Below are 20,552 nucleotides of genomic sequence, written 5' to 3'. Positions count from 1 at the left end.
TTCAAAAATAACCATTTTCTATTCCTGATCTATCTTTTGAACTAGGTAAAGATGTAAACCAGCAAAAATGGCGTTGATTAGACACATGTTTTTCTACTTTTAAGTCCTAAATTTTCAGGATTTTAGAGAAATTAAAGGGGTACGTTCAAATTGAAGCTTTTTTAGACTATTTTTAGATTTATTCCGGCCCTCGAACAGACACTATAAGCACAATGTGGCCCACGATGAAAATCAGTTTGACACTCTTGATTTATATCAAGGAACTTTTCCTCCGGTGCAATCACAATATAGCAACACTCAAAGTAATAACAATAATAACTCAAATAATAACTCTAAACTCTCAATAGCATAATGACTCAATGTCAATATGAGCAACCTTGTTCAACTGTAAACACACAAAAGAAACAGGTAAAGCTTACGTCATCAGTTCATTCACCATCTACCAATCCCAATCGCAATATTGATCCATATAAGGCGCACCTGATTATAAGCCGCACCATCAGCTTTTTAAAAAAATTAAGGCTTTTATGTGCGCCTTATAGTGCGGAAAATATGGTATATTTTGTTCCTGTTATTGGAGCTGTCCTTTAATTGTTGTTAGTTAGAAGTGTACGTATATAAGACGGGGATAGTGATTTAGTTTGTAAATATTTAATTAGCCAGCTAGCTAGCAACCTTGCTAGTCGTTTGGTTAGCTTGCGTGTTTGATTGACATATACGCTAGTTGTATTAGTTGTATTTAAAATGTGATGTATATTTGTTTTTCCATCACGTTCCACCTGCTGTGTGAGGCAGCAACGAAATGATCCACCACATGTTGCTGTGAATCAAAAAAAAAAAAAAAAAGCTTCGAGACTATGTTTGTAATTATATTTTTGGCACCTGAGCAAGAATGCGCTAATCACAAGGCGGAAGTTGTTTTCCCGAAGTGTCGTCGCCGGCAGACACGAGACGGCGAGCGCGCCGAAGGTTCCCCTTCATCTGTTATTGCCGCGGAGATGGCGCAATTAACGAGGGTCAAACATGATTAACGAGGCTCGCTGCCCGCACTTGTCTGGCCTTAATGAACTTACATTGCTCCTCGCCTTTAATTCATCGCTCACCGTCAGACGTTTATCTTCTCTGCATCAGATTAGTCACGTCATGAACTTACTAAAAAATGCTCAGTCATAAACAGACTTGCTACTTTAAATTCTTCTTCTTCCTGGTTTGAATCTGTGATCACTTGAAAACAGAGCAGGTTGAAAATACTGCTTTCATGAAAGAAGAATCAAAGTGAATATTTAATCACTCTAACTTTGTGCGTGGACGTCGGCAGAGATCTTTTTTCATGTTTAACTATTTCAGGGCCACGGATGAGAATTCAAGTCTTTTAAAATGCTAATAACAATAATATATAATAAAATTCTCGTCAAAAACAGTTTTTATGGAAGGTAGCTGACACCCTTGACTAATGCTTACCTAATATAAGCGAATTGAGCACTGTAGTGATAACTGTGACCATTGGATGGCAGTGTTTCCGCACGTTACCTACTTGTAATTTTAGTAAAGAATGGAAATCAATCTTTCATATGATAGCACCCATATTTGCATAGACATAGTACACAATATTCTGTTGCCCTTGAAAGATGAGTGACAATGCAAAATATTCTGGCCTTCATAAGTACTGGTTCTCAAATGGGGGTACGAGAACCCCTGGGGGTACATAAGGAATTTCAGGGGGTACTCGAGATTTTAATTCAAATGAACAAACATGCAAAAGCCCTTTAAATGAATGAATTTATTGTTTCAGGAAAACAAAAGTTAATTAAAAAATATATATATTTAGTTGGTTATTCACACTTTATGTTGATTACTTTGGGGGGGGGGGGGGGGGGGGGGGGACAAATATTTATTAATAAGTTAAAGATTTATGAGGTGAACAGATCTCTACTGTTACCCCAAAACAGGACACTTTATATTTAATATTTTTCTGTGGAGAAATATTTATTTATAATTTTTGTTTTTAGAACATTTGGGGTTGAGAAATATGTACAAATATTATTTGTTTTTGATAACAGATTTCTTCTATGATCCAAAAGAGGATACTTTAGATTGATAATTTTTTGGGGAACAATTCAAATTTAGTTTGAAAGAGCATGTTTGAAGTTTTTTAGTTTTCTTTTTGTTGTTGTTTTTGTTTCCCCAAACTCACTTTGAACCAGTTAAGGGGTACTTGGCTGAAAAGATATATCACAGGGGGGTCCATCACTGAACAAAGGCTGAGAAGATCTGCTCCAGAGGTTCCTTTTTTCGCACAGAAAGCATTAACACAGTTTTTCGTTTGTTTCCCCTTTAACCCTAATGCAGGATTTTGACTAATCATTTGATCTTTACATCAAAGACATTTTAGAGACACCAGGGAGCTGAAATTTCACCCAAATGGTGACATATCACCATGCATACAAGGAGGTCCAATTATGTGACTCACAGTATTCCAATCACAAGTTTAATCAGACTCCATCAAGCCTTATTTGTGCATGTTAAATACTTGCCAACTGAAGCACAAGTAGCGATACACCATTTTTTTTTCTGATGTCGGGTTTTGCGAAAAGTGTTCTGAAACCACGCTTGAATCCAAGTTTTGAGCCTTTATCGCTTTCTGACCACTGTAGTTATTTTCTCGATCCTATTTACATATAGAAAGCACAAGGAAAAAAGCTATCTTGAGGGAGACTGTCTTGGCACCTTTTTAATCTTATATTCCGGCATAAACATTCAAAACGAAATCCCTCCCTGTACCGTGGCTCAAAAACAAGAGATGATACATATACATGACACATGGGAAGGATTGAGGTGCTGCCAAGGTTAGAAACGCCATCCCTGTTTACCTATAGGCCTCACTTCTGTTTTTAATTTACCATTGAACAAATTGGTTTTCCATTGAAGCATACCGTACTTGCATGTTAGAATATCAGTCTCAAGTCAGGCGAATACGATTGAGTTACAGTGAAAGCTCATTTTTGAGTGGGTAGAAGCCACAGGAAATGATTAGGTTTGCTAAGAGATACAAAATAAATGTGAGTACACGGTATTCTTTGTTTCTTGCAAATCAAAAATAAATTACATTTTGTTAAATGTTTTCAAGCACTGTTTAGATTGAATAAACATATTTCTATTACGGTACCATCAGATCCGTGGATATCACCGGTTAGTTAACATCCAAATTACATCCCAAACCCAGAACTCTTTTTACTCATTCAATCCCAAAGATGTATACACGTCGTTTCAGACATTCAATCCCAGTTTTTATCAAATATTATTTTTAAATGATCCCAAAATAGTTTTCTGTATATATAAACAAATAAATAAATAAAGTGCCTGAAATTGAATGTTTTACAATTTTTGAAAGATACGTAAAAATACGTCTTTGGGCCGGTGACCAATCAGATCAGGGACTGATCCAATTTGTCTTCAAGATTTGTATCTAAATGACAAAATTACCCAGACCCGATACTTATATGTGTCTGGGGTTAGTTAGTTAGTTAGTTAGTTAGTTAGTTAGTTAGTTAGTTAGTTAGATAGATAGATAGATAGATAGATAGATAGATAGATAGATAGATAGATAGATAGATAGATAGATAGATAGATAGATAGATAGATAGAAAGCTAACTAGCTAGCTAGCTAGCTAGAGAGAGAGCAAGAAAGAAAGAAAGAAAGGAAAGAAAGATAGATAGAAAAAAGGAAAGAAAGAAAGCTAGATACATCGATAGAAAGCTAACTAGCTAGCTAGCAAGAGAGAGAGCAAGAAAGAAAGGATAGATAGATAGATAGATAGATAGATAGATAGATAGATAGATAGATAGATAGATAGATAGATAGATAGATAGATAGATAGATAGATAGATAGATAGATAGATAGATAGATAGATAGAAAAAAGGAAAGAAAGAAAACTAGATAGATAGAAAGCTAGATAGATAGAAAGCTAGATAGATAGAAAGCTAACTAGCTAGCTAGAGAGAGACCAAGAAAGAAAGAAAGACAGATAGAAAAAAGGAAAGAAAGAAAGCTAGATACATTGATAGAAAGCTAACTAGCTAGCTAGCAAGAGAGAGAGCAAGAAAGAAAGGAAAGAAAGAAAGATAGATAGATAGATAGATAGATAGATAGATAGATAGATAGATAGATAGATAGATAGATAGATAGATAGATAGATAGATAGATAGATAGATAGCAAGCTAACTAGCTAGCTAGCTAGCTAGCTAGAGAGAGAGAGAGAGAGCAAGAAAGAAAGAGTCCATGAAAAACAAAACGTCCATGTAGAATATGGTTGGCTTCGGCCAGAACTTCAAGGAGGATAATCTCAGTCGACTTGTTTTTAAAGTTGATCTAGGGGATCTTAGTCAACAACCCACCCCCCAGCCCCACTTTCAATGTGCTTCCTGTGTATTGTAGAACTTCCTGGCGCTCCCTCCAACTTGGTCATCTCCAACATCAGCCCCCGGACCGTGACTCTGCGCTTCCGGCCCGGTCCCGACGGGAAGACGGCCATTTCGCGATGGATCGTGGAAGGCCAGGTGGGCGCGCGAGAAACCCGATGGTCCTTGACGAGCCCATCGCACAACGTTGCTTCTTTGGTGTTCGCAGGTGGTGAAGGAAGACGGCGCGGAGGATGCCTGGAGGGTTGTTTACCAGCTGGACAACCAGGCCGGCATTGACAGTCTGGAGATCCCCAACCTCACTCCGTTCACTCAGTATAGGCAAGCAGCATGGCGCCATCACTTTTACGGACACACACACACACACACTTCGACTTTGTCCCAAATGTTACTCTTTGGCAGTTTTTGCTGTATCGCAAGCCTTGGGTGAAGTCAGATAAATCACGCCGACAGTTCCATATGAGACTATTTTTGTTTGTCAGCAGCTTCACAGCTGCTGCATGCAGATCCTCATTACCCTCCCGTAAATAGCGGAGAGGAAGAAAGCCAGCAAGGTGGGGAGAAAGGGATGAGCAACCCAGAGACGGAAGGGGATGAGAAGAGGAACGGAGGTCATTATCGAGTAGACAGAGGAGTGACGGGGAAGAGAAGGAGAAAGCCATGACACTTTGCTAACTCCAATTTCTTCGGATTTAATTTTTTCCTCATAGGAAATCACAGAAACAGAAATAATCTGTCAAACTGTCGACTTGTGTGGCGGCAGCATTTATTAGCTTTACTGGCGACGCCTCTAAGAAACGTTTTAACATCCCTAACTGTCATGTGGGTGTAAAAATATGTTAACAAGTTAATATTACGACATTAAAGTCATTTAGCACTCAATCTCAATTTGAATAAAAGGCGTAAAAATGACGTATTGGAGAACTCGACAACACGGAGCAGAAATGGTTCGGATGAATGTGAACCTGTAGTTGTACCTACCATTAGAAATGTTATATATATATATATATATATATATATATATATATATATATATATATATATATATATATATATATATATATATATATATATACAGTGGACCCCCGTTTACAACATCCCTGCCTGAAAGTTTTTTTCACCTTACTGCGTGGACCGCAACATTTTTTTTTTTGTCCCCTCTTTACGCCATTTATTGGGCCTTACGACATAAAAAGACAACAACTTATCTTCTCAAACATGGCGGCCTGTGTGGACGCGTGTCTACTAGGGGCAAGCGCTCATACGTCACTATGTATCACTGCCCTACGTCACTACAATGCTGGTCTGCTATTGGTCGGTGTCACGGGGTCACGAAGATGCTGGTCTGCTATTGGTCGGCGCACAAGTCACAAAGATGGCTGCCTAAAGACTTGATCTTGTGTGAGTGCTTACAATATCGCATTTATTGTGCATTTTAGTGCTTAATTCAAACTTTAATTGGTTAGCCATGGGTCTCAAGATTGATACCAATTTTTAATATGTTCTAAATGCATTAGCTAATTAACATAGGTTTGGATTGCCCGCCATACGGCGAATTCGCGTTACGATCCCAACCGCGAATGGATTAATCTCGTAAACCGGGGACCCATTGTATATAAATGTTGTTATGCCAGCTGTGTCTTTGTGTTTAGCATGCGTTCTGCGTGAATTTTCTATTTTCACGTTCGACTGTAATGGGATGATGCCGCGCACAGGTGGGCGCAGCGGGATTGCGTTGTCGCACGTCGCACTGCCGGGACATCGCATGAAGTGGCGCACTTGTGCGTTGATTCTTTTCACATTCTCAGCCCGTCTTCCAAACAGCTGCACAGACGCTGACAATTTATGCCCATTTGGGCTGCATGTGTTCAGGCGGCAAATGCTGCCATGTGAGGGTATGGATATATGCTATCACGTTTGCTTGTTCTGCTTTTGTTTTTTTTTCTCCCTGACTAAATATGTAGCTGGTGACACAGCTGCAGCCTCACACTTTTTTTTTTCTCTCGCTCTCTTTACATGTTGTGTGATATGCCAGGGAAGGTGTGATGTACGCGAATTGCGTTGCGTATATGCAAAAAACAAACATCTCGGAAAAAGCGTGAACTACATTTCCATGAGCAGGTCTAAGCAATATAAAAACTGATGCTAAGAGAAATAACTGTGATATTTAGAATGGGTGTATAAATCTTTAAAAATACTATTTATTTTGATGGAACAAAGAATTTTACTTCATTTTCTTTTGAGTGATTATGCATCTAATTTATTGATATATGGACTGTCGCCATTTAAGTTTAAAGGACAATCATGTGCGCCGTACCTTTTTAGAGTATTTGAGTCCCAAGTGCTGCCTGCAAGCTTTAGGTCCCACCATCGAGAGGAATTGTTTTCTTTTGTCAATAGCCATATAGTTAGAAATTCAGATTTTTTTTAAAATAAATCCTCCATCCTGTCCGTCGCAAACTTGCTCAAACTCGGGCTGTTCTCAAGTTTAATTTGGCATAGAGCTTTGCAGTGGCTCGCCATATTGGCATTGCTATCATTAGCTGTCGTTGCAGTCATGGTTGAGTGCTTTGCATTTATGTGGTAAGCTAAATTTGAGCTGCTTCTGTGGTAAGCAACACCTCAAGCACAAGAAGCCCGGTGCATACAAATAGATTAAACCAGATTTAAAATCAATAAATAATGCTTTAACTGTGATTGTAATTGTTCACAATGAATCCGTACATTTTGAAATTTAAAATTTACATAAAATGTAAATGACCCAAACTATGATTTTTTTTTCTACATACATACAAGCATCATCTTTTTGGTCACAACCATGACATTTGAGCAGTGTATGGTCATAATATAATGGCAATAAACAACAGGATAATACTTTGTGTATTGAAAAAAAAAAACCCACACACTTAGCTTTTGGTCTTTTGGCCTAATGCTTGGACTAGCATCAATCGTCATGATTTTATTTCAATCATGATATGAATACATATGGTGGAATGACACATGTAGATAAATAATCTAATCATACTCACAGGCATATATTCTTTATCCTCTACAAAAGTGTGGTTTATATAAGAGTATGTATTTTACTATCATATCCTATTGAATTCCTGCATTGCACCATAATGTAAAAAAAAAATTATAATGTAATGTTTCATTTGTTAAGTTTGATTTAATAATATTACTATGTATTTTAAATATAAATTTCAATCACTATTGGGTGTTTAAAAACAGAAATAAAACCGTATCTCGACTACGTACTTGCGTTTTTGAACACGAAAGCAACCGGCGATAAATCACATAATTTTGCTGGATTTTCTTTCTCGTGCAAACTCCTAAATCCTTCACAACAACAGCAGCCTGACTTTATCTCCCGCCTGCTGACTTACCTTTACTCGGTTTCGCGTATTCTCCGCAGGTTTAGGATGCAGCAGGTGAATATCGTGGGCTCCAGTCCCCTTAGCGGCCCCTCCAGGCTGATCCAAACCTTACAGGCGGCCCCTGACACGTACCCGTCCAACCTCACCGTGCTGTCTCCGACGCAGACCGGCCTTTGCTTCAGGTGGAAGGTACCCGCATACAAACTACTCATCTATGCGATGCTCAGGCTGTATTGTGCGTGCGCAGGTATTGCGCACCAAATCCAACACTAACTTGGAATCAAATGGGGCCAAAATGATGGACTAAATAATCAAGATTATTTCACTCATTCACTTCCAGCCCAACAAAAATGGATCTTTGACGTTTTTAAACGTCAATGGCAGTGAATGAGATATATTTCCCTTCCGTAAAATGGCAGCATTATTTATTTTCTTTAAGTAATGCTTTTTTATTCTTCAATATACAGCGACATGTAGAATAGTTAACTCCTTCACTGCTGTTCTAGTAAAAACGGATCTTGGACATCTATAGCCGTCAATGGATCATTTAAAAACTGTATAGTCTACTGTAATTGCCTAAAGTTTTCCATTTTTGTCGCAATGAAGTTTTACAACTCACTTTAGCACCAAGATACCACAAGATAGCGCCATTGCTGTTTCTTGAGCACAAGTGTACTGTTTCAGCCATTAACGTAGTCAATCCCAAAGACATATTTGAACTTACTTAAATTTAATTACAATTATAGTAATTTTTACTGCGCAATGTATGGGACTCCAAACATTTCTGTCGGGACCCGGAGTTTTTTAGTATTGCGAGTCCAGGGGACCTAACAGTTTTCCCAGGTAAAACGAGCACTGGACACACATTAACCGAAAGTAAAGTAAATTACTTGAGTGCTTAATCAGCAAAAGTAATTGATTACTTCAGTATTTAAATCATATTAGACTCTATATACTAGGAAAAACAAATTGAAATAAATACAAGCAAGTATCTGGGATTGAATGTCGTGACTCTTAAACATGAAAATGTCTTTGGGAATGAATGAGTCAATATAGGGTAGGTTAAAAAAAAAGACCATAGATTTATTACCGCAACTCTATTCATCTTTCGCAAAGCCTCTAGAACCTAAATTCAGTTCAAATGCAGCTGACCGGGAAATAAAGATTTCACAACGCTATGTGTTAGTATTTTACAGGAAATGTAGTCTTCCATCAGGCAAAAAAACTGTGTTCTGAGGAAACGTAGTCTTTCATCAGGCAAAAAAAAACACATGTTGCCACCATAACCTATGAAAACTAAAGTTCTTGTTGCTTGAAGGACACTAAGAAAAGGCAGATACTATGTGAATTTACCGTCGCAGATTTTGAACAGCACATAGATTTTTTTTAAGTATTACCTTTTTACTTACGGTACTTATTTTTCTCACCACTCCAGGCCGAATATTTGTATTTTGTTACTTTCCAGCAACATCTCTGCTGCTTATTAGTGCAAACCCTAATCCTGTCATATCACCTGCTCCCTGCGCAACATTGTCATTTTATTTTTACAGTCCGTTTTTGTTTTCCCTCGCTCCCGTCTCTCGCCAACATCTCACACGGAGAAATTTTTCCATTTAAGGGATCGGAATGAGAGCGTTGCCCTGTTAAATCAAACTTTGGCAGCATGCAGCTACCTGTGTGGCATAGCAACGGCTTTTATTTGATTTTTTTGATTTTTACTTTTATGCCAGCACGCAGCATTCGCAGCTATCCAAGGCCGAGAGCAGGGGAGCATTCCGAGCGCTGTTATCGCCTAGATAAAGAAAGAAAAGTCAAATTTGATGCCAACCGTGCAATAATAAGCAGTGTCCGTTGCCCGCTATAGTATTCCGTGGAAGTTCTTTTACACAGCGAATGGATGGTAATAAATAATGACACGGTGCAGAAATTGAGGTGACAAAGCATAAAGGGTAAAGGGGCACGTGAGGTGAGGGTGACAGGAAATGAGAGCGGAAGCGAGGGTGACGACAAAGACGATGATGAAGGGTGAATGGGACATAGGAGAGGAGGGTGATCAGGAGATGGGATGTCAAAGGGGAGAAGATTGTAAAAGGTTTTTTAATATCTACTTAAGAGTCCCGCACGTGCTGTGTCATTCAAATGACCACAGGAGCAAAATGCTTCTCTGACCGTGTCCCTTTTCTGACACGGCAGCTGATACTTGAGCTTCATCCTCGTTGGTAGAGGGTTTTGTCAATTTGTGTACACACGTGGATTTTTTTATTGGGTGGGGGCAAAATTATGACTTCATAGCTAGCTTTTGTGTTCAAAGACAACCTGACAATTTGGTGACAGAAAGTAAACTGTGTTTGGTGGTAAAACCGTGCTTTAATTTTGCATATTCTTGCATGATTGGTGATTGGTTGGCAACCAGTTCAGGGTGTCCCCCGCCTACTGCCCAAAGTCAGCTGGGATAGGCACCAGCAAGCCGGTGAACCTTGTGGGGGATAAGCGGCTCTAGAAAATGGATGGATATTTAAGAGTAATTCATTAATATTTAAGGAAAAACCTGCTTTGACCAAGTGAAAAAGTGGGACAAATTAAATGGAAAAAAATAAGGAACATTTCAGGACACAATTTAGACATTGTTGGTGTTTTTGTTAATAGTCAAATTTAAACATTCGTATCGGATTTAGACACAAGGACAACTAAGTTGCACACCTCCAGATTATGTATTTACTTTCTTATACTTACCTTATGTTGGGTGCTTATTAATTATATTTTGCAAAGCCCCTGTAGGAAAGAGAACCCCCCCCCCCACCAACTTGCTACTATGACCATAAATAAGATTAGCAAATATTATTGTAGTCATAATGCTCCCTCCCAATCAATGACCTCCAGCCTCTCCCCGAGTCCGAGTACAACGGCAGCCCGGAGACAGTGGGCTACCGACTTCGCGTGCGCAGAACGGACGGCCTGGCCGAGGATCGGACCGTGGAGGTCGAGGGGGCCGCGGGCGAGGTCACCGTAGAGGGACTGGACCCTTGGACACACTACCGGACCCGAATACAAGCCTACAACTCCATTGGACCTGGCCCGTGGAGCGACGCTGTCTCCGCTCGCACCGCTGAATCTGGTAAGAACTTAAGCTTATGTTTTAATTAGAAATTATCCAAAACTTTGGACATCCTTTTTTATGGGGAGTTTTTTCTCCCTTGCCGCCATTGCAATATTTCACAAATCAACAAAAATGTCAATGTAGAAAACACCAACATGGTTACAGAGGATTTTTTTAGTCAACGTATTTTCAAAGTGGACTTACCAGACTTGGTCAACTTTCTTTCTTTATTATTAACTTTCTTTATTCATAATAATCTAAATTTTTCCCTACTATTTTGGAGATATTTGTGAACAAGGTCTTAACTACTGTGTCAAGGCTTTGAGGCGAAATTTGTTATATTCAGTCTTTAAGATGACACATAAAAGAGCGATTAGACTTTTCACTAGCTGACCCGCTTCCACACATCACCTCCCTGGGTCCTGTCGACTTCTCGCTCACTGAGAAGAGAACTGGAGGAATCAGGGAGGTGATTCAGATAAAGGACCAGATTGATTGCTCGTGCAAAGTAGCACTCACCCAAATGTGTGTGTGTTTTCGTGTCTCGCAGTCCCGTCGGGACCGCCTGTCAATGTGACTGCTGATGCCGTGAGTTCCACCAAAATTCTGCTCACGTGGTCTCCCGTCCCTCAGGCTAGGCGGAATGGGGCCATCCTCGGTTACAAGGTGCGCATAACACACACACATACCATTAACACCCCCCCCCCCCCCCCCCCCGCCTCCCAGGCATCACCCAGACACACAACACCCCCTCCCCCCCAAAAAAAAATGCCAGACATGATGTAATGTCCAGTAACTGCAGTGGTGTTTTTTTCTTTTCTTTTTCTTTTTAAAGATAACTTCAAACTATAACTTCCTGCAACTTGAACAATGGCTTATAGATGCTTTCATTTTAGAATTTCATCTCAGGATATTTTTGCTGAAGTATTATTAGTTTGTTTTCCTCTCTAGAGAAAAACATACCGTATTTTCCGCACTATAAGGCGCATCCTCAATTAATTACACATTTTAAAGCCTTTTCCATATATAAGGCGCACCGGATTATAAGGCGCACTCTCCATTAATGACATATTTTAAAACTTTTTCAATCACAATATCATAATACTCAAAGTAATAACAATAATAACTCAAATAATAACTAAACTCTCAATGGTATAATAAATGTCAATATGACAACCTTGTTCAACTGTAAACACACAAAAGAAACTGGTAAAGCTTACTTTATCACTTCATTCCCCATCTACGAATCCCAATCTCAATATTGATCCATATATAAGGCGCACCTGATTATAAGCCATCAGCTTTTTAAGAAAAAATAAGGCTTCTAGGTGCGCCTTATATTGTGAAAAATACAGTACATGAAACATAAGCCCTCAAGATTTAAATCTTTAGTTGTCTGCTGTTTTTAAAAAAAATAAAATAAAAGCTTTCATGAGCGTGTTGTTTTGTGCCTGACAAACTTCTTCCAAAATTCTAGTTTGGAAAAAAAAAAGAAGAGGAAGTAGTTTTAAGGTCTTAACACACAGTAAGATGCATTGACATGACAGAAGCAAAAACGTAGATAATCCATCATTTGCTTGTCATCCCACCATAAGAAACCGCAATCTATCAAACCTGCAGCGTGTCGCAAATCTCTTCATCGAAATCAGGACATAGATAAATAGAAGAGCTAGTCCAACACAAGATGTGCTCGTCTTTTTTTTTTTCTTTCCCCGCGCCGAACCGCTGCTTTTCTCAGCCTTCCCCACGCATCCCCCGAGGATTTATTCTAATGTATGTTGTTGTTTTGATCCCATCATAAAGAGACAACATGTAGCTTTGTGCGTCTGTGTTTTTACACCACGGAGAAGAACAAAACTATTTTGGCTAATGTGATGGAGAAATTATGTCCGCGTCTTAATCTGCAAAGGGGATGAATAAAGGGGGATTTGTCTCCACTTGTGTTGACATGCGCATGGTAATATGCAGGAAACAAAATAACTCCACCATCCATTGTTTGGAGATTTGGAAAAGAGAGAAAAAAAATCTGCTTATATAATCCGTTGGCCCCCGAGCGCATGGCACACTTATATTGTTCCCTGGTGTGTGTGGCAGCGTGCGAGCGTGCCCACTGTGCTGAGAGATGACAAGCAGCTGCCAGCAGCGCTCGCTTCCGTTCGGCGTTACGCGTCCAATAGTTTCTTCTGCCAGCTGCCAGCAGCACCTCCTGACTTTTTGCTTCGTGCTCCCTTCAAGTCACAACTGACATTTCCCTTCCCGCGCTCTTTGTAAGGTGAGACAGCGAGTTTGAGAAGCCGAAGGAGACTTTTTTTTTTTTTTTCCCCCCTTCGATATAAATTCGCAGCGCGGTGGACTGGTAGTTAGCACGTCTGCGTCTGAGTTTTTCTTTGCAAGTAATTTTGTGGAGCTGAATCGCCTTTCCAATTTGTTTTGATTAACCTTTGGGCAGTGTTTTGACGATTTTTGGGTCGTTTACTTCCACGTCATTCTTTCAGTATTTCAGGCAAGGGATGGAACACCCCTTTCAAAATATTTGACAACAGGCCAACCCCTTGATGCTGAGTTGTCCTGAGATGGTCCAACATGAAATTTTGACCAAAAATATGATATTTAATGACACTTATTCTTAATCCCCCCCCAAATCACGATTTTCATCAATCACTCTGGATAATTAGCTCATTCAATGCCAGAGACCTATTTTTACGTTTTTGTTCTTGTTTGTTTATATAAGATCCAGATATTCAATTGCTTTGAAAGTTCATCTAAAATCAGATCTAAAAATGCTAAAATGGCTCACAATTAGCTCATTCAATGCCAGAGACCTATTTTTACGTTTTTGTTCTTGTTTGTTTATATAAGATTTAGATATTCAATTGCTTTGAAAGTTCATCTAAAATCATATCTAAAAATGCTAAAATGTCTCACAATTAGCTCATTCAATGCCAGAGACCTATTTTTACGTTTTTGTTCTTGTTTGTTTATATAAGATCCAGATATTCAATTGCTTTGAAAGTTCATCTAAAATCAGATCTAAAAATTCTAAAATGGCTGGTACTAAATGAATTAACTCTTTCAGTGCCACGGATGAGAACTCAGGAGGACTTTCTTTAAATGCTTCCATTTGATGCCCTACCAACATTTTTGAGACACCATTCTATTTATTGTCCACTTTTTGCCTTCTAATATTTTCACTGCCCTCACAGTATCCTTCTGGTCATTTGCCATCTGCACTGTGAAGCACAGTTCTTAAGCATTTGACTAAACACAATGAATGAAGGTTGGCTATGTTTATTTTTTTCCCTTTTTTTCCCTGAAACCTGCGTGCATGTTCAGGTATTGTACTCGGAGAAGGACTCAGAACGTCCCCCCAGTGTTCTTTTGGCTGAAGGAGAAAGGAACATGTCACTTCTTCTCGGCGTGCTGAGGAGGTATACGGTGTACACACTGCAGGTGTTGGCGTACACAAGGATGGGCGACGGACCTCCCAGCAGCCCTGTGCTACTGAGAACCAAAGAAGACGGTAGGAACCCTTTCAACAACAAAAAAGTATTTACTTGCTTTTAGTTTGCTGCATGCCGTTCATATCCTCAAAAACAAGGCAATGAAAGACGAAAAAGCGGAAAGGTCTTTTTTAAATGAGATTTCAACCAAAATTCCACTTGTTCACCAACAACAGGATGAGCAATAGAGCTTTCTTTTCGAGTGAACGTTTACTGAATCAGAACACGCTACTCATCAGGTCTATAGATTGGTGCACCACCTTGTGGCTGATGCCGATACTGTTGCTTAAAAAGACTGATTATTTACTTAGTGGGCTTTTGTTAAAGGCAGTATTAGTGTTACGGCATGGCATGGTGAGTGGAGGCGAGGAAGGGGGGGGACACAAAAATGCAGAAAACTGAGAGGAACCGGGCTCACAAAAATTAAGGTTTAATAAATAAATATGGCAGGAACAAAAAAGAAAACAAAAACCGGATAAAGTAGCATCAAAACTCGAAACTAAACTTAACTCACGGGGAACAGCAGGGAGAGAGCGAAAGGATGACCTGGGAGCATGAGGAACGAGGAGGACAACGAGGTGAATTCAACAGCGACGAAGGACTACCAAGAAACGACAATAACCTGACAAATAATTGAAACGAAACTGGGGCTTGAATACACGTAGACTAAATAGGGAAACACGCAACAGCTGGATGGGAACAAGAGGTTGGGAAAACCGATTGGATGCCACACGGGGGGCGGAAACACGTGGACTCACAGGGGGAACAAATTAAATTAACGAAACCCACATGAACCCAAACAGAACCCCACAAAAACAGAAACCCGAAATAACGTAAGCAATAAACAACTAACCCAAACAAACATGACAATTAGCATATGGAACTCACCAAAATAAAGGTAAGAACTTCCCAAAAAGCACTAGTGCTGTAAATATAACTTGTCACTACAATCTACTTGTAAGTGACTTGCTTGTAGGTGATGAGATTTTCACCAACAGGGAGAAGCCAAGCATAAAACATCTGCTTGTCAAGGAGAACAACAACAGGAAGTTATTGACCTGATAGTATCCAACAGGAAGCTCCACTCTCAAGTTTACTGATGGAATATTGTTTTAGCATCATCTATAAGTGACTTTAAGAACAATATCCATCCGTCCATCTATTTTCTTCCGCTTACAAAATTACATGTGTAATGTACATATTATGTATTGTAACCTAATAAATAGTAATTAGTGTTTGTTGACCTTGAATGGTAATTGCTAGCACACTGATGACAATCCCGGTAAGCTAATCAGTTGCCATAGACACATTTTGTTGCTGTATTAAAATGTATATATAGAGAACATAATAAATAATATGCAGTTGTAGCTACTCTCCACCCTTCTTCCTCCTAGCAAGCCGTTTTGGACGAATAATGTGCTTCCAATTTTGAGAAACAGTTTAGGGAATGCATTGTTCGATTAAGGCGGTGCATCGCAATTATTCAAAATAGTTAAACTAGTTAAGTATAAGCATTAAAATCCCTATCTACAGGGCTTATACAGGTTTCAGAAAAAGTCACATTAATAAATATTCATGCATACAACGATCTGTCTGATCTTTTCGTCACTGTGAAATATATTTCCATTGTTTCTGTCAACTGAAAAGTTTAAAAGACCTTGACAATGAAGGAGCCAGTGCACCACCTTGTGTTGTGGATGCGCAATTACACTTCACATGGCAAAAGCAACACCTGTTCCCCCACGGTCATACTCCCCACTTGCGCCCCTCTATTTGAGAAGTACTATATCCCCTCAAATTTGGATGCACCGCAGGCACACTCCAGCATCTTTTTGAAAGTCGAGGTTCCATTTTCCACACAAGGGTGCTCCAGTTCATCTGTAAGCGCCGACTGAAGCGTCAGGGTGTTCACGTTTGCGCGCGTTCTTGTTTCTGGGGTAGTAACCACTGCGGCAACCTCTACTGCCCTTTTTAAATAATAAAACATCAGCACAAACACACACACATCAGCGAGCACTGTCACATTTGAAAAGTTTTTCTCATTTCAGGGTAGAACCTGAACAAGTCAATTTGTCGTAGTATAATGAACCTGCGTGGTGCGCTCGTGTGTGTGCTTGTGTGTGTGTGTGTGTGTCTCTTCAGGGGCACGTGGGTGTGTGAGTCACAATGACATGTATTTGATGTGTGGAACATGCGCTTCTATCAGGTTCAAAGGCAGACGCAGTGGGGTTAAGAGAAAATTACATTTTCTATTTTTTGCATCTTTCAAGGTACGACTTAAAAATTTATAAGACACTCTATACCGTTCGTGTGCGGGCAAACGCTTCCGCGCTGCCTCATATATAGTCGCATGTTTAATGTTAGTGCTTGATGTTGAAATGTTCTGCAGCTCTTTGTATATTATTAGAGGACTTCTCGGCTGCCGACTCACATTTTTCTTTTTTTTTTTTCTCCCGTCTTTAGTCCCAGGACCCCCTGTCAGGGTGGTGTTTCCAGAGGTCCGTCTGTCATCAGCAAGGGTGGTGTGGGAGCCTCCCGCAAACCCCAACGGCATCATATTGGGTACTAAAGACTCACACACGCACAAAGAGAAAGGGTTCAAATGTTATCGCCCAGCGGTTTTGTTTTAATCGAGCCGAAGGACAAATCTCGGTGTTCAAAACACGAGCGGAATAAGGACCCCAACCAGACACGCGACTAGAGTTCAGTAGCAAAAGGTTTATTGAACAAACGCCGCACGACAAGCGCGGAACAAAACATCCAAAAAAGTACAACCGAAATCACAAAGTGCAAATCAAAGTGAGACAAAAGGCGTCTAGAGTCTTCGGTCTAATAAATGCAAGGCAACGAGGGAGCGGCGTCAGCAGGAGAACGACTAGAAAACAAAGTCACAAAAAAAAATGGTTAAGTGTGGAGAAAAGGGAAAAAGATTCAAGAGTTTTATTGTCATAGTAATACGAGACAATGAAATTCTTATTCAGTTCACTTGCCGGAGAAGACTACATTCCACAATCGAGCAAATAATAAGGTAGGCAATAAAACAGAAAAGAAAGGAAAACAGTAATAGAGCAATAAGGGCAGTAATAATGAAACATTAATAAATGAATAGAGTAACATTCTGAGCATAAGCTCTATCCATATTTATGTAGGTTTTAATCACCCCCCCCCCCCCACACACACACACACACACACAGTCATATAGGTGCAAAAAATGTGACTGAATATTTTATATCACATAGCTTTGAATATGTCATAAAAAAACTTTACTTTGAAGTAACATCATTTCAATGAAAAGTACTTCCCTGGCAACAAAATGGCGCCAAAGCAATCCTTTTATTTTTGGGAGGGTGAATAGGTTCCAAAAATATAAAATAGAAGTGATGACATTAGTTAGTTTTTAATTGTTATTCAAAATGAAGAGCCCAGGAGAGGCTGTTTAAATGCCAACAGAAGTTTAAAAACAAGAAACATTCATTTTTATTTAGTCCTGAATTCATCATTATTTTGCAGTTTTAAATATAAACAAAAATCTTTGGGCTGCAGCCAGAATCGGAGCTGCTTTTCATTTGCTCGCATACAAGCCGTATGCTCACGTGCTACTGTATGTTCCACAAAGGAAAATCTGCATACAAATACATCACCTGTCAGACACAGCATGCAAAATAAATCGGAAACAGCACATAATTGGTCAGGTTTCAGGTGTATAAAATGACAGATATTTCCTCGGGGAAGCAAGTTTGTGTGTATTTGTCGAGGGTGCAGAAACACTTGTCCTCTCAGCGGGGCCGTGAGTTGAGCAGGACAGTGTGAATGATGCTGGAGGTTTATGCAAGCAGGAAGGCGTTTAGAACGATGGCGGTCCCCGACAGAATCTCACATGAGCCCCGTAATCCCGCTGTGTCCTTGCTCCGCTCCGTGATGTGCGTGTGTGCGTTTATGAATAGAGGCATAGGGGCAAAGGCCACATAAAGTGCGCGGTCTCATTTGGCGCAAGGTGCCTTTTCGGAATAATAGCTACTGTGTGTCCTTTAACACTCTATAGAGCACGGCTATAGAGCACTATGTGATATAGTCACAACTGCTCAGTGATTCATTTGATTCTATCCAGTTTTTATAGCCCGTACTCAGTACACTGATATGCATGTATTCTTTATCTTCTGCAACGGACGGTTAATATGAGTGTTATTAGTATAAACCTTGAGAAGTCTAAGTCTCCGATACTGTGTGTGTTTGTCTTGTTTTCATATTGACCTTGTGGCCATTTTTGCACAATAGAATGACTACAACGCCGTTTGAAGGAGAACGTGTTGCAAAAATGCTTTATTTTTAAATCTATTTTACATATATATATATATATATATATATATATATATATATATATATATATATATATATATATGTATATGTATATATATATATGTATATGTATATATATATATATATATATATATATATATATGTATGTGTGGTGGTCCGTGCATTTTATGCTTACCCCTTCAGTGATGTCCATGTTGAATAAATACCCCTCATAATACCATCATTTATGACACCACGGCTGGAGAAATCATATACAGATGCACACGTACGTATGCGTATAATTATATGCGTGTATGTATTTTGTGTATATTTTTTTTTACATATATATATATTTTATATATATATATATATATATTTTATATATATATATATATATATATATATATATATATATATATATATATATATATATATATATATATATATATATATATATATATAATATATCACACGGCCATGTGACATTCACAAGCGCTCGTTATCTGACCCCTCAGCCAATTTTCAGTCGACAGGAAGTGGAAAATGTGTATATGTGTACATGTAAGAATGGGTATCAAATTAAAAACTATTGGGAAAATACGAAATTTTCACTGCTGAAAATGTCTAAATAAGTGGAACATCTCAGAAAAATTGTGGAATTTGCTCCCTAATTTATATTCTACAAATGCAAAAATTACTCCGAATATTGTCTTTAGTGGGCGCAGTGTAGAATGAATACTTAAACAAGAAAAAGATTTTACAATTTTTCAAAGCAAATAAACTGTCATAATGGAACTCATGAGACTCTTGTTTTGTTTGACTCCGTGGGTCAAATTTTTTTAGGGAGATAAATCCAGCTCAAATATGAGCTAGTTTACAAAAGAGCGTTGACTAATTTCAACGCGGGCACTACAAGACATCTGTATGTTCTTTGAAGCACTACGTAGAAAGATGTTAAAAATACCCTCGCAAGCTTGTTAACTTGCAGCCGTTATGAGTATTTCATGAACTATACAAGCGCAGCCAAGCACGCTGAGCCGCTAGCGTCGCCATAGACACACATTTTGCCAAAAGCCAGCGTTAAATATTTATGCGCTGCATTTTTCCCATGGCAAAAAAAAAAAAAAAAAAAGCGAGAGGGGCTTTTTACAAAAATGACACAGCTCCCTTTTGTAATGGAGATTTATCCGCGTGGATCTCATCGGCAGGGATGTCCCGGAGATATCCCGTACATAACTCGGAGCCGCAAAAGCGATTGTTTTGATGCTGGCGGATTTGCCATCTCGTCGTTATCCGGTAATCTGCCTCGCTCGCCGCTTACGTTGAGCAAACAATCGGACTATCTGATAAGATTATCACAAAACGCAAGCAGATTAGCGGCCTGTCAGCAGATTATCGACACAGTTTTACAGTCAAGCAATCGTTTCCAAGCGCTCAGCCTTTTCTCATAAGAATTTTCAGAGTGAGGGATGTGTAATTGTGGGGATGCTCAGGGAAAATTATTTTCCCAGTTTTGTCTTTGCTTTATTAAATAAAATTGATTTTTTGTTTTGTTTTTTGTTTGAATGTTTGTTTGTTTTTGGGGGGGTGGACTGGTTTGACTAAAAAGGAAGAAAAATCTCAAGAAGAATAGCGACCCAAACCTACAATAGAAAAAGCTATGGTTATAAATGAAAATCCGCAATGGGGTGAAGTCAAAACAACCCAGTGCTTCTCAGTTTTATTTTGCAAAACCCCCCCAAGGATAGAGAAAACATTTCGCGCCCCCCCCCACTTGCTTCGCTGACCATAAGATTATTATCCATAACAACTGTATAAGTATACGTTATACAATACTTCATCCTTTATAACATTAACACGAG

General features: G+C 39.1%; 1 protein-coding gene across 1 annotated transcript in view; it reads left to right on the top strand.

Annotated features, from left to right (window-relative positions):
- The window catches only part of sdk1b (sidekick cell adhesion molecule 1b), a 276,164-nt gene that overhangs the window by 222,932 nt on the left and 32,680 nt on the right, over positions 1-20,552 (top strand). The window contains exons 22-28 of the mRNA XM_088419820.1: positions 4,437-4,558; positions 4,629-4,741; positions 7,836-7,986; positions 10,678-10,912; positions 11,445-11,560; positions 14,228-14,414; positions 16,858-16,956. Coding sequence (XP_088275946.1) covers positions 4,437-4,558; positions 4,629-4,741; positions 7,836-7,986; positions 10,678-10,912; positions 11,445-11,560; positions 14,228-14,414; positions 16,858-16,956 — 1,023 coding nt within the window. The remainder of the gene's footprint in view (positions 1-4,436; positions 4,559-4,628; positions 4,742-7,835; positions 7,987-10,677; positions 10,913-11,444; positions 11,561-14,227; positions 14,415-16,857; positions 16,957-20,552) is intronic.

This window comes from Hippichthys cyanospilos, chromosome 7 (assembly GCF_059441005.1).
Source record: "Hippichthys cyanospilos isolate Australia breed blue-spotted pipefish chromosome 7, RoL_Hcya_1.0, whole genome shotgun sequence".
Lineage (NCBI taxonomy): Eukaryota > Metazoa > Chordata > Actinopteri > Syngnathiformes > Syngnathidae > Hippichthys > Hippichthys cyanospilos.
The sequence above is the reverse complement of the archived record's forward strand: the minus strand, read 5'-3'. Positions and strand labels throughout refer to the sequence as shown.